The sequence below is a fragment of the Cololabis saira genome, chromosome 9 (genome assembly GCF_033807715.1).
Source record: "Cololabis saira isolate AMF1-May2022 chromosome 9, fColSai1.1, whole genome shotgun sequence".
Classification (NCBI taxonomy): Eukaryota; Metazoa; Chordata; class Actinopteri; order Beloniformes; family Belonidae; genus Cololabis; species Cololabis saira.
Window position 1 is genome coordinate 13870350 of NC_084595.1, and position 12440 is coordinate 13882789.

The following is a 12440-nucleotide window of genomic DNA, read 5'->3' on the forward strand; positions in this document are numbered from 1 at the left end:
TCTGCAGGCATTCCTGACCCTCTCAAAATGTGCACAAATGAAAATATTATTTTTTTATGTTGTTCAAATGTTGGAAATAATGCACCTCTAAATGAAAACAAATGATTGCACAACTGAAATAACTGTTTTAAGCAATAAACACTGAATTAGCATATCTTTATTATTATTATTATGTATTTAAAAGCTTTTGCGTCCCTTTAGAGCAAAGACAAGCAGATTCCGGTCGGGAGAAGTGATGAGGAAGTCTTACGGGTAGTCCAGTAGCAGCACGATGGGGTTGAGCTCCTTCCTGGGCCGATAATAAGCTCGGAGAGGGACTATAAAGTTGTACAGACCATTTCCCGCAGTCTCTGCAGACACTATAATCAGCTTATTTTTGAATCCATAGGCTTTGGCATCCTCAAAGCTATTATGTGTGCAGCCCTGGGAGGAGGCAGAGTTCAGGAGAAAGTCAGTCGCACGTTCGGATGCATCTACGCTCATTGTTAACGTAAACTGATGAGGGACGTGTAAATGTGTGTAACCGTCACATGTTCACCTTATCCAGGCGGAGGCAGCAGAACGGAGCTTTCTGTGGTAGGAGGTGGCACAGAGTGGGAGAGCTGCCAATGTAGGGTGAGTTGGGAGGGTAGCCCTTCACGAAGCTGCAGGGCGAGAAACAAGACGTTCACACAAGACGCTGGAAGAAACTAGTCTGGAAACATCAGAGTCAGAAAACCAACTGTGAAGGTTGAACAGTGGGGGCCGGTAGCTCGGCCAAAAACAAATTAGATGATCATTTAACTCCCTCGGACTTATGGGAAGTCATGTGGTCCTGTGATTAGTCACATGCAGCTGCCTGTCACTTCAGCTGAAGGCAGGATGCTGCCCTCGTAAATCACTGGACCAACCTCTCCCCACCGGCCACAGGGGGGCGCTGTCGCCACGCCAACAGAGCTGAGCTGCTCTAAGATCCCACTGCTGCTCCAGCTTTAACCCTGGGGCTGTCTGTGGGTCAAGGGAGGGTGAACGGAAGAAGGGAGGAAGGAAGAAAGGAGAAAAGAAGGAAGGGAGTAGGAAAGGGAGTAAGGAAGGGAGAAAAGATGGAAGGAAGGAAAGAAGGAAGGAAGCAGGAAAGGGAGTAAGGAAGGGAGAAAAGATGGAAGGGAGGAAAGAATGAAGTAAAGAAGAAAGGAGAAAAGAAGGAAGGAAGTAGGAAAGGAAGGTAGGAAGGGAGAAAAGATGGAAGGAAGTAGGAAAGGGAGGTAGGAGGGGAGAAAAGATGGAAGGAAGTAGGAAAGGGAGTAAGGAAGGGAGAAAAGAAGGAAGGGAGGAAGGGAGAAAAGATGGAAGGAAGGAAAGAAGGAAGTAAGGAAGAAAGGAGAAGAGAAGGAAGTAGGAAAGGGAGGTAGGAAGGGAGAAAAGAAGGAAGGAAGTAGGAAAGGGAGTAAGGAAGGGAGAAAAGATGGAAGGGAGGAAGGAGAAAAGAAGGAAGGAAGTAGGAAAGGGAGTAAGGAAGGGAGAAAAGAAGTAAGGAAGAAAGGAGAAAAGAAGGAAGGAAGTAGGAAAGGGAGTAAGGAAGGGAGAAAAGATGGAAGGAAGGGAGAAAGGAAGGAAAGAAGGGAGGGAGGAAGGAATGGAGAAAAGGAAAGAAAGAAGGGAGGGAAGAAGGAAGGAATGGATAAAATAAGGATAGAAGGAAGGAAAAGCAAAGAAGGTAATAAAAGAACGAATGATGGAAGGGAGGTAGGAAGAAAAAGGAGTAAAGGAGGGTAAAAAAGGAGGAAAAGAGGAAAGGAAGAAGGAAGGAGAGAGCATGGCAGGAGGAAAGAAGGATAGAAGAATTGGGTCATTTTGACCCAAACACAGCACAAGGGTTAAGTGACTCAACAAGATGGTAAGAGGGAATTTCTTTTCTTAAAAACCCACTTTAATAAGTGTTTTTAACAGATTATTTATGAGCTTTTTATGGATCTAGAACTGTTAGATGTTGTACTCAGTTTTGCTGTTACTATATCAATAAAGTGATCTTTTTACTTGTGATTTTATGAAGAGATCTTTGCCGCTGGCCTCGTGTCGGGGAGCTCACTTTAATATCAGAGCTGTATTTTTGACCTTTGACCTACTCCTACTACTCCTTAAGCCACATGTCCGTCATAACTGCATAACTCTGTACTTCATGTGTGATGAAAACTATTTTTTTCTGGTTTTCAGTTCATTATTAGATTATGCTGTTGTTTTGCTCCCATCGCTGAGGTTTACAGGCCCGGTGGACTCAAGCCACTAAGGATCGGCAAATCTTGTTGTGATTTGCTCAAAAGTGCCAGTTTGGTTTTGCATCCTCTGACGCGTCAGAGACAGTTACCCTAATCGGCTTGTTGGTGCCCGCCGCGTTACCGGGGAGAGATTCTGGCTCTGATTAGGGATGCAGCTACCAGCCGACCGCCACACGATGGCTCTGTGCGACCTCCAGATTTACTCGCTGTGGTTGTTTCTCCAGAACCAGGTACAACAGATCACTGAAGCAACATGGGCTGAACTAGCAGGAGCTGAGCGGCTGAGAGGAGCGTGTGAGCTCCACCAACGTCTGGTTGATCTTGTTGAAAGTGAGGCTCTACGCCGCGGCACTAAAATGAGCTGAGCTTGCTATCACACGTTCATCCATCATTGTCACTGTGCTCCCCACGGCATCATGACACCCTCATTACATCCCGATTCGAAACCTATCAATCTCTCCTGTAATAACCACAGAGACGTGACGGAGAAGAGGAGAGGTGAGATTAATCAAGTTCAGGACCGTTTGACCCCTCTCACACACATTTAATACTTACTCTGACCCCACGGAGCCTTCCTCGTCGGACTGGTTGGTCTCGTCCTCCGACTGATCGCTGAGCAGGTCACAGGGCAGAATGGCAGAAGAATCGGCAATTTCCAGGACGGGTGCGATGCTCGGCCTGCGGCTCCCAGCGCCGTTCTCTGTTGGCAAGGTCAGTTTCCCACTTTCCTCGGGAGGATCAGGATTCTGGAGATCTATGGCCACAGTGCCTGGGCGGGTGGGGGGGGGGTACAGACAGATGATCCCTACATTTCTGGGACATTTTTATTTGTTCAGCTCCGTCCTCCAACCAGCAGTTTTCTGTCATCAGACATTCACTGTAACATGATCCATAATAACAGCTTAATACATCCATCACTGCATCCATCAATTCATCTATCAATCGATCCATCAATACATCCATCACTGCATCCATTAATGCATCCATCAATGCATTCATCAATTCATCTATCAATGCATCTATCAATGCATCCATCAATTCATCTATCAATGCATCTATCAATGCATTCATCAATGCATCCATCAATGCATCCATTAATGCATTCATCAATTCATCTATCAATGCATCCATCAATGCATTCATCAATTCATCTATCAATGCATCCATCAATTCATCTATCAATGCAGCTATCAATGCATTCATCAATGCATCCATCAATGCATCCATTAATGCATCCATTAATGCATTCATCAATTCATCTATCAATGCATCCATCAATGCATTCATCAATTCATCTATCAATGCATCCATCAATGCATCTATCAATGCATCTATCAATGCATCTATCAATGCATTCATCAATGCATCCATCAATGCATCCATTAATGCATTCATCAATTCATCTATCAATGCATCCATCAATATATCCATCAATGTATCTATGAAATTCTAATCATAAAAAACCCACAGAAATTAAAGTAGGTGTGAGATAATATAGAAAAGGTGAAATAAACATGCATTTCTGCAAGTGTTTGAGATATTTTGTAGAAAAAAAGTTACTTCATGCACAAACTTACCATATGAAGTGGCCTGATCAACTTTCACAGATAAAATAAATTAAATAAATAACGTCAGCCAAAAACAAACAAAACAAAAGAAACGCGTGTCAGCACAACACATGCATGACAAACAGCCACCGTTCAAAAATGCTCAGAATTCAGCTAATGAGGCAAAAATGAAAAGCATCCGTGGTTTTTATTCCAAGGGAACCCTCACATCAGTATTCACATCAGTATTCCTGCACGTGGCTTGGGTCTTACCCATGCTGGCGAGGATGCTGTGCACGGGCAGCCTGGAGGGGGCGTCGTAGAGCCCGGTCCCAGCCTGACCTTTGCTGTGCTTCTCCTCCTGTTTGAAGATGAAGGCGGAGTTCTCCTCTTTGGTGATGTTGATGTAGTAGCACGTGTCCGTAGCAGCCATGATGTGGCGCGGCCCGGGGTTCAGGAGGATGCTCTTGTTGTCTTCTCTCTTCACTCCGATCAAACACACGCCGTACCTGCAACGGAGTTCAGCCTCACCTTCACATGTTTGTCGTTTCCTCCCCCCTCAGAGACATCAGGAATGACAACAGTGGGATTACGGATCCCGGGTTAAGACGGTAGATGATCTACTAACTTCTTGTGGGCGTGGAAGGAGGCGTAGGTGAAGCTCTTCCCGTCGTACTCCTCAAAGAACTTGCTGTCACACAAACGGATGTGGTAGACCTCGTTTCCAGAGCAGCGCCCGTAAATCCGCTGCCACTGCTCCGGCGACATCTGCCCCTCTCTGCAGAACATGTCATCACAGTATTTACCGGGTGAATTACAGGAATAGTAATATTATTATCATGTGTCAGATGTCAGAGCCATCATTAAAGCACCGTTTCTCCACCCTGCCCCCCCAGGGACCCCCCTCTTGCTTCAGGACAGCCCAGCTCAGGTTGGATTAAATAATAAGCTTCCCACTGCTTCGCTTTCAGATCCAACACTCACCCGGCCTTGTCCAGGCTAACACACGTCTACCAGCTAGTTACATATTAGTTCAATCTCATGTCTGTTTAATGTTTTAACATCTGCTGGCTGATCCATTTATTCATTTTGCACAAAGCCCAGCTGTTTCCAGCTTTTACTGCCAAGCCAGGCTGTGCTTTGGTTCCCATTTACAGCAGAAATATTGTGCTCTTGCACTCGATTTCATGACGTCTGAAGGAAGTAGCTGAGAGCTGCTCAAGTCCTCAGGGACTCAGTCCGACAACTCCTCCGTCCATGCCTTTACAACTCTGTTGATAGCATCAAGCGCCTTCGTCTGGGGGGTGTCCAGCTTTAATAATTGATGATTTAACCTTGTCATGACCTTTAAGGGATGGCAAAGGCAGGATGCTGTTAAGTTAGCACCCCCGTAAATTGAATCACAGGTTATGGGCTCAGATACCTACCTGGATGCTCAATAAGAGGTCTTGTTTAATGAGAGTTAGTGAGTTAGTTAGTTAGTTAATTTATTTGTCCACAAGTGGAGATTTGTCTTTTGTCTCATAATACAAAAACAACAGTAACATGACACAGCAACAAACACTTAACATTCACACGCAAAACATCATAGTGGCAAAAAAGGAGGAACAACAAGGGCATGTACCGGTACATAAAAGACACGACTACCGAGACGTGCCCTCATTCAGTGCCTTAATGGCGTTGGGAATGAATGAGTTTTTAAATAAGTTCCGGTTAGCCTTTGGTACACAGTACCGTCTACCTGAGGGAAGTCATTTAAACTCACTGCAGAGTGGGTGAGTAGGATCATTTGCTATCCTAGCAGCTTTTTTCCCAATCACCTCTTTATAAATGCCACTTAAGTTTCTCTGTGTCTTCCATATTATTTTTGAGGCTAGATTCACAATTCTTTGTAGTTTGCATCTATTTTTTGTGGTAAGGTTGCCGTACCACATTGCCAAGTTAAAGGTTAAGATTCCCTCTATGAGGTTTTTTTAGACAGTCTCCATAATCTGCTTGCTCACACTAAAAGAGTTGAGCTTGCGTAGTAAATGTAGCCGTTGATTACAAGTTTAAAGATGTGGTTGGTGTTGTTATTAAAGTTAAGATTGCTGTCAATAAATGTACCTAAGTATTTAAAGTCTCCTACAGTGTGATCCTTGATTGTAAGGGGCTGCACAGGATCTTTTTCCAACATGACCAGTTCCTTTGTTTTCATCACATTAATCTCTAAGAAGCTCAGATCACACCAGTTGATTCTTACAGCTAACAGCATACCAATAATAAAATATAATATGATTTTATTCTGTTAAATAATACAAAAATGAAGCTGATGAAATATAAAAAAGTGATAAAACATAATAAAGTGTAAAATGCCCTGATGCCCTCACCTGAGGAGCTGTTCAGGACCTCAACATATTGCAGTAAAGCCAACATATTGACAACAAACATGCATGTTATTATAAATAAATGTTAATTGCAGTAAATAGAAGTGTGTACTCACTGTCCCCTGGAGGTGTGAACCAGCAGCGTCACCAGGGTGGACGTAGCAGGACACACACAGTTCAGGGCTAACATGGCGTACTTGAACTCCTCCTCACAGACCACGTGATCTGTGGAAATGCAGAGATTCAAACTGATCATCAGGATTTTTCTGTGTCTACCTGGAAAAATGTTTAACATGTCTTTACTTACCAGCAAACTTGACGTGAAACTTATTCTCCGGTTTGAGAATCTGAACGTAGAGAGGGCAGTTTGGAGCGAAGTCCTTGGCTGCCCAAGCTCTCAGAATAGTCTGGTGATCCTGCGGGAAGAAAACGGCTCTATCGCACTCTGGGTTTTACGGACCTTGAAGTCTCAGACACTCAGTATGCCCTCCACACTTAACAGAGTCACAGTATCTGAATATCTATGACTCTCTTAGCAAACATGAGAAAGGAGCTGGAGTGTGAAGGGAAACTGCACGATTAAAAGAAACTTTATAGAGAGATTTCCCAGGGCAGACCCATTTATGTGACTCACAGCAGCAGTTCGGTCCACTTCGTTCCTGCTGCTCAGGATGAAGCAGGCCTCAGCATCGTCCATCCTAAATGATTGAAACAGAGGCGAGTAATGAGATGGTTATTTAAGTTAATCAATGCATCCCATGAATGGGAGCTAATGTCTGATTACTTTGGCTGAGAAGGTTTACAAGCCCGTCCTATCTGCAGTTAGGCTGCAGAGCTCACAGCGTATCAGGGAGGGGCACAGATTCATGGATTTGCATGCAAGTGCAGCTCGGTAGATGCATCCATGAACCTTATAGAGCTGCACGAGTCCAACTACTAACTGTAAGTGCATGAATTAGCATCTCACCATCTCAATGACTTTACATAATTTCATATAAGTTAGACTCTTGGACATATTTATGACTCTGCTACTGAGAAGTAGTTTTGCTCCATCTCCCCTCTGGTGGCGGCTGTCAGGACACACTAATATAAAGCTGCTCATCAACATCCATCCATTAGCGGCCGGCCGTCTGAAGCGTTTTTATTGGGACACCGATGCAGCAATATATGGTATTGAAACAGAAAACTGACATGAAAATGATCATAACAGAAGGAAATCCTATTACAGTGACCTTCAAGGAGAGGATGTGTCAGTCCTGCAGGCTGCAACTGCACATCAGGGGTCTCTGAGGGGCCGCTCTCTTACCCCTTTTCCACCAAATCGGTTCCAGGGCTGGTTCTGGTTCTGGGCCAGTGCTGAGTTTGGAACCGGGCTTTCTGTTTCCACTGACTAAGAACTGGCTCCGGGCCAGAAAAACCAGTTCCAAGGTAGCACCAACTCTTTGCTGGGCTAGAGGAAAGAATGGCTTACGTAAGCGGAGGGAGCAGAGTTATTTAGACCAGTGTTTCTCAACCCTGGTCCTCGTGGGCCCCTGTCCTGCATATTTTAGATGCTACCCTGCTTCAGCACACCATGATAAAAGTACCTGTGTCATCAACAGAGCTGTGCAGACCTTGGTGACAAGCTAATGAGGACCATTAATTAGAATCAGGTGTGTTGGTGCAGGGAAACATCTACAACATGCAGGACAGGGGCCCACGAGGACCAGGATTGAGAAGCACTGATTTAGACCAACGGCAATAGTGAAGAATTAATGTGGATGCAGCAAAGCAGCAGTGGTCTGAGGAGGAGACAACCTGTCTTTTAGAGATGTGTCCACGGAGGTGCTACGTGGACCAAGTCTGTATCAGAGCAAATACGTTGTTGTTGCTTCAACTGTCCCACCAACACAAACACAGCGACGTAACTGGCGTTTGCAGCGACGTAACTGACGTGGCTCCCACTGAGCACCCAAGCTAACTGGTTCTCAACGGGTTTGCAAGTTGAAGTTGAGTGTAGTGTGAACCAGCACCAGCCCTGGAACCGGTTCAGTGGAAAAGGGGTATGAGGGGTCTCTGAGGGCTCTCTGAGGGCTCTCTGAGGGCTCTCTGAGGGCTCTCCGTGCACCAGAGTGACCCAGGATGACCAAATCGTGCAATTCAATTCAATTCAATTTCAATTCAATTTTATTTATATAGCGTCCAATACAACAAAAGTTGTCTCCAGACGCTTTCCAGAGACCCAGAACATGACCCCAGAGCAATTATTACATAAACAATGGCAGGTAAAAACTCCCATAGTGGGAGAAAAACCTTAAGCCAAACAGTGGCTAGGAAAAACTCCCCTTTAGGAGGGAAGAAACCTTGAGCAGGACCAGGCTCATAAGGTCCATGCAGGACCGGAATGGGCAGGATGTTTATTAATTTATACCATGTTGATCTCGAGGAAGGAAAATTCTGTTCAGACTGGGGGGTCAGGGACGGCAACAGCACATCAGGCAGGTGGAAGCAGCAACGGGATGACCGGGGATGGGGACCGCAGGCCAGCATGCAGCTCCTGAAGCTCCGCCCCAATCAGCAAGCCCCAGGTTGGGTTCAGGGTCGGGGAAAGGTTGAGAAGGGGCAGGGCCAGGGAGAGGAGTCTTGACGGACCGATCTCTTCCCCCGCCTGACCGGGCCGTTACCCTGCCCCTCTCACTCCAACGCTGCAGGATCCGGTGTTGTGCATTCAGAGATGCTGCACCATGTACACCATCAGACTGAAACCCTGCTGCCACTCACTTGGCTCTCATCAGGTCCTGGTCTTTGAGGGTGGATCCCTGCAGGTAGATGACCCTCTGGGACCACAGAGGGATCTGCAGGATCCTCCGGACCTGAATGTCCACCTCTGTGGGACAGAGGATCACCACATAGTAGTCCTGCAACACGAAGAAGTTTACATTTAAAACTTTACTCTGGTACTGAAACTGTTGTCGCAACCGCACCCACAGACGTCTCCTCTGCCCCCCCCCCCCACCCCCACCCGCTGTACCTGCAGTCTGGGATGTGCGTAGAACTCGTTGAGGAAATCCATCAGCAGGTCGATCTTGAGCGAGCTGACGCACAACACCACGTGCTTCTCCGTCTGCGCCCGGTGGCGGCTGTAGTTCCCCCCCAGCTTCTGGCTCTCCATCCACAGGTAAGCTAGTTCCTCAAACTGACACAGTGACAGCAACACTGGCGTGAATTCAAAACCGACAAGAGATAAATAAATAAATAAATGACAGAAGGCGGTAAACCCTTCAAGACATTTGACGTGATGAAGATGTGAAGTTTTCAGAGGATACTCGTGAGTCAGCATGAATCTGGCCTCAAGTTTAAGTGATATTTGCAAACTCCTTCTGCAGCCAAAGCTCATTAGATTTTAATATGCTGTCAGCTCATATCAGCTGCAGGAAACTGTTATCTTCATATTTGATGACGACCTCGTGAAGGACAGCTGTAGATTTGAGTTTCTGACTATAAGACCCGACACTACGTGAACATGAGAAATGCTTTGAAGTAGGCCTGTGTTGAAAAAATTCTAAAATTCTAAATCGATTCTCATATTAATTCCTAAAAATTGATTCTTATGTCTAAAGATCGATTTATTTTTTTTATTTTTAATTTTTTTTCATCATTTTCGCCAGGTGAACTTTAAACCCACTAGTCGGACACACAGTTTGTCATGATACTTCTGAAAAATGCCAGTTTTTTTGGCAATATGTGTGCGTGGTGACAGAATAAATTAGATAAGCTAAAATGATTTGTTTACTGCATGAACTGTTGCGATTTCTTTCTTTTTTGCACTGTAAATGGATATTGAAAGGCCTGTCTGAGTTTAGGGCTGCAACGATTCGTCGACGTTGTCGACAAAAATCGATAATCAAAATTGTCGACAATGAATTCCATTGTCGACAATAGTCGCCAGACGTGTTTTTCCAATGGAGTGAGGCATCTCACTTCAATACATTCTCTCCCGAGAGTCGCGCATGCGCGATAGCGTCTCTGCCGAGCGGTAGCGGGTAAACAGAAATGACGGCGTCCCGTCCTGTAGCAGCCGCATGTAGCAAAACTTCTAAAGTTTTGGAGCCTTTTAGCCTCTATACGGTAAATAAAAAGATGACTTGCAAGGTTTGCAAAGCCGACCTTGCTTATCACGGGAGCACGTTGGTAATGTGAGCATTTGAAGAGAAAGCACGTCGGGTCTGGGTGACGGGTTTCAACAATACACCAGTTTTAAATAGGACATTTTATTAACTTTTTGTATGAACAGCGGCAAAGTTGAATAAAATATCTACAGGACTGTCTCAGAAAATTTGAATATTGTGTTCTTTATTTCTTTATTTTCTGTAATGCAATTAAAACAACAAAAATGTCATACTTACAGCTTAAGATTCCCAGAATATTTAAATTTTTTGAGATAGGATATTTGAGTTTTCTTAAACTGTAAGCCATGATCAGCAATATTAAAATAATAAAAGGATTGCAATATTTCAGTTGATTTGTAATGAATCCAGAATGTATGACATTTTTACATTACAGAAAATAAGGGACTTTATCACAATATTAAAATTTTCTGAGACAGTCCTGTATTTTTCATTGAAGTACCCATCTTTCTCGTGTTTATTATCATTTGCCACATAATTAAAGCGACATACTAAATTTAAGAAAAAATTACTAATTATCCGATTAGTCGACTAATCATTTCAATAGTCGGTGACTAGTCGACTATTAAAATAGTCGTTAGTTGCAGCCCTATCTGAGTTATTTATTTCTTAGTTATTTCACAATAATGTTTGTGAAATTATTAGTTCACTAGTTATTTTACAGTCATATAATTCAGGCAACAGCTCAAAAAACATTTTAAATAACACTAAGCAGAATCAATATCGAATCAATATCGAATCAGATCGAATCGAATCATGATAATCGATTCTGAATATTAAGAATCGGAATCGAATCGATTCTTGACATTTGAATCGATACCCAGCCCAACTTTGTAGCGTCCTGTTATGGATCCTACGGCGCGTACCTGCAGCGGGAGGACCACCAGCGCAACGCAGATGAGAATGACCACCAGCAGCTGGGACGGCCAGATCTGCGGTGTGACGTCCCCGTAGCCCACGGTGGAGAAGGTGACGATGCAGAAGTAAAAGGAATCAAACAAGGACAGGTTCTTCCCCGCCCGTTCCAGGTGCTGGATCCCACAAGCTCTGCAGGGAAAACACACCTCCATCAGACGTGATGCTGTCAGGATCATTAAAATAAAACCACGCTGAGCTGCTCCACCATTTCAATTTAACCAGTTCGAAAGTGAATATAAGAGTTTAATTTGATGAAGGCCAAAGGTCACCAAAACTGATGCGGCGCGGGCGCCTCATTTAAAGTGACAGAATTGATCGTTCTATCACCTCCTTCTCACCGCTCGGGCTAATTCATTAGTGTTTTCTTTTCTCCCCGACAGATTTGAGAGTTAATGAAACCCGGAGGCGGAGGGAAGGAGGTCTAAGCAGAGCAGTGAGGAAGAGGAGGCGGGGGTTAGTGCTGGTCATGGTTCGAGAGGGCTGCTATCGCCTTAGGAAGAAACCTTTGATTAAAATTCACTGCTGGTATGAAGGTGGAAGTGAATTAGACAACAACATGAGGAAAGGCCGACAGCTGACTCTATAAGTGAATGTTCTATAGTTTTAACATCAACACTAGCTGCAGTTCATGACATTCACTGACTGCGTTTACATGCATCAATAACCCTTTTAAAACCGAATATTGGCAATAACCCGAATTTGCACGGCCATGTAAACACCAATAACCCCTTTGAATAACCCGAATTTGCTCATATTCGGGTTTTTGAAAACCCGAATATGACCCCTGGGTTACTCCTTTTAAAACCGGAATATTCGGTCATGTAAACGCCAAAACGGGATATCCCCATCGAACAGAACATGAATTTGTTTTCTGCGCATGCTCTGTTCACAAGGAATCCTGGGCCCTCATTTATCAACAGTGCGTAGAAAAGGTCCTAAATTCTGTCGTAGGAGTGAAATTTAGAATGTGTGTAAGTACAAAAAAATCCGGATTTATCAAACGTGCGGACGCTGGTCGTACGCACATCAGTGATGATAAATCCCACCTGTTCTAAACTGCCGTGCTCGTGCATGGTTGCCGTCATTTGCATTCAGAAACGCCTCCAAATGGCCATATATGGAGCAACAACAGCTCCCGCTTGGAGGTTTACAAACTTTATTGAACAAAATTCTGTAGAGTTTACAACA

The 12440-nt window shown here is 44.4% G+C and overlaps 1 protein-coding gene across 1 annotated transcript in view; it reads right to left on the reverse strand.

The window, feature by feature from the left end:
• Positions 1-12440, reverse strand: part of kcnt1b (potassium sodium-activated channel subfamily T member 1b) — a 96607-nt gene that overhangs the window by 23189 nt on the left and 60978 nt on the right. The window contains exons 12-22 of the mRNA XM_061730523.1: positions 11201-11381; positions 9179-9343; positions 8929-9065; positions 6803-6866; positions 6476-6584; positions 6285-6393; positions 4431-4580; positions 4076-4311; positions 2811-3024; positions 539-644; positions 251-423 (exon numbers count right to left, since the gene is read on the reverse strand). Of these exons, the coding sequence (XP_061586507.1) occupies positions 251-423; positions 539-644; positions 2811-3024; positions 4076-4311; positions 4431-4580; positions 6285-6393; positions 6476-6584; positions 6803-6866; positions 8929-9065; positions 9179-9343; positions 11201-11381 (1644 nt within the window). The remainder of the gene's footprint in view (positions 1-250; positions 424-538; positions 645-2810; positions 3025-4075; positions 4312-4430; positions 4581-6284; positions 6394-6475; positions 6585-6802; positions 6867-8928; positions 9066-9178; positions 9344-11200; positions 11382-12440) is intronic.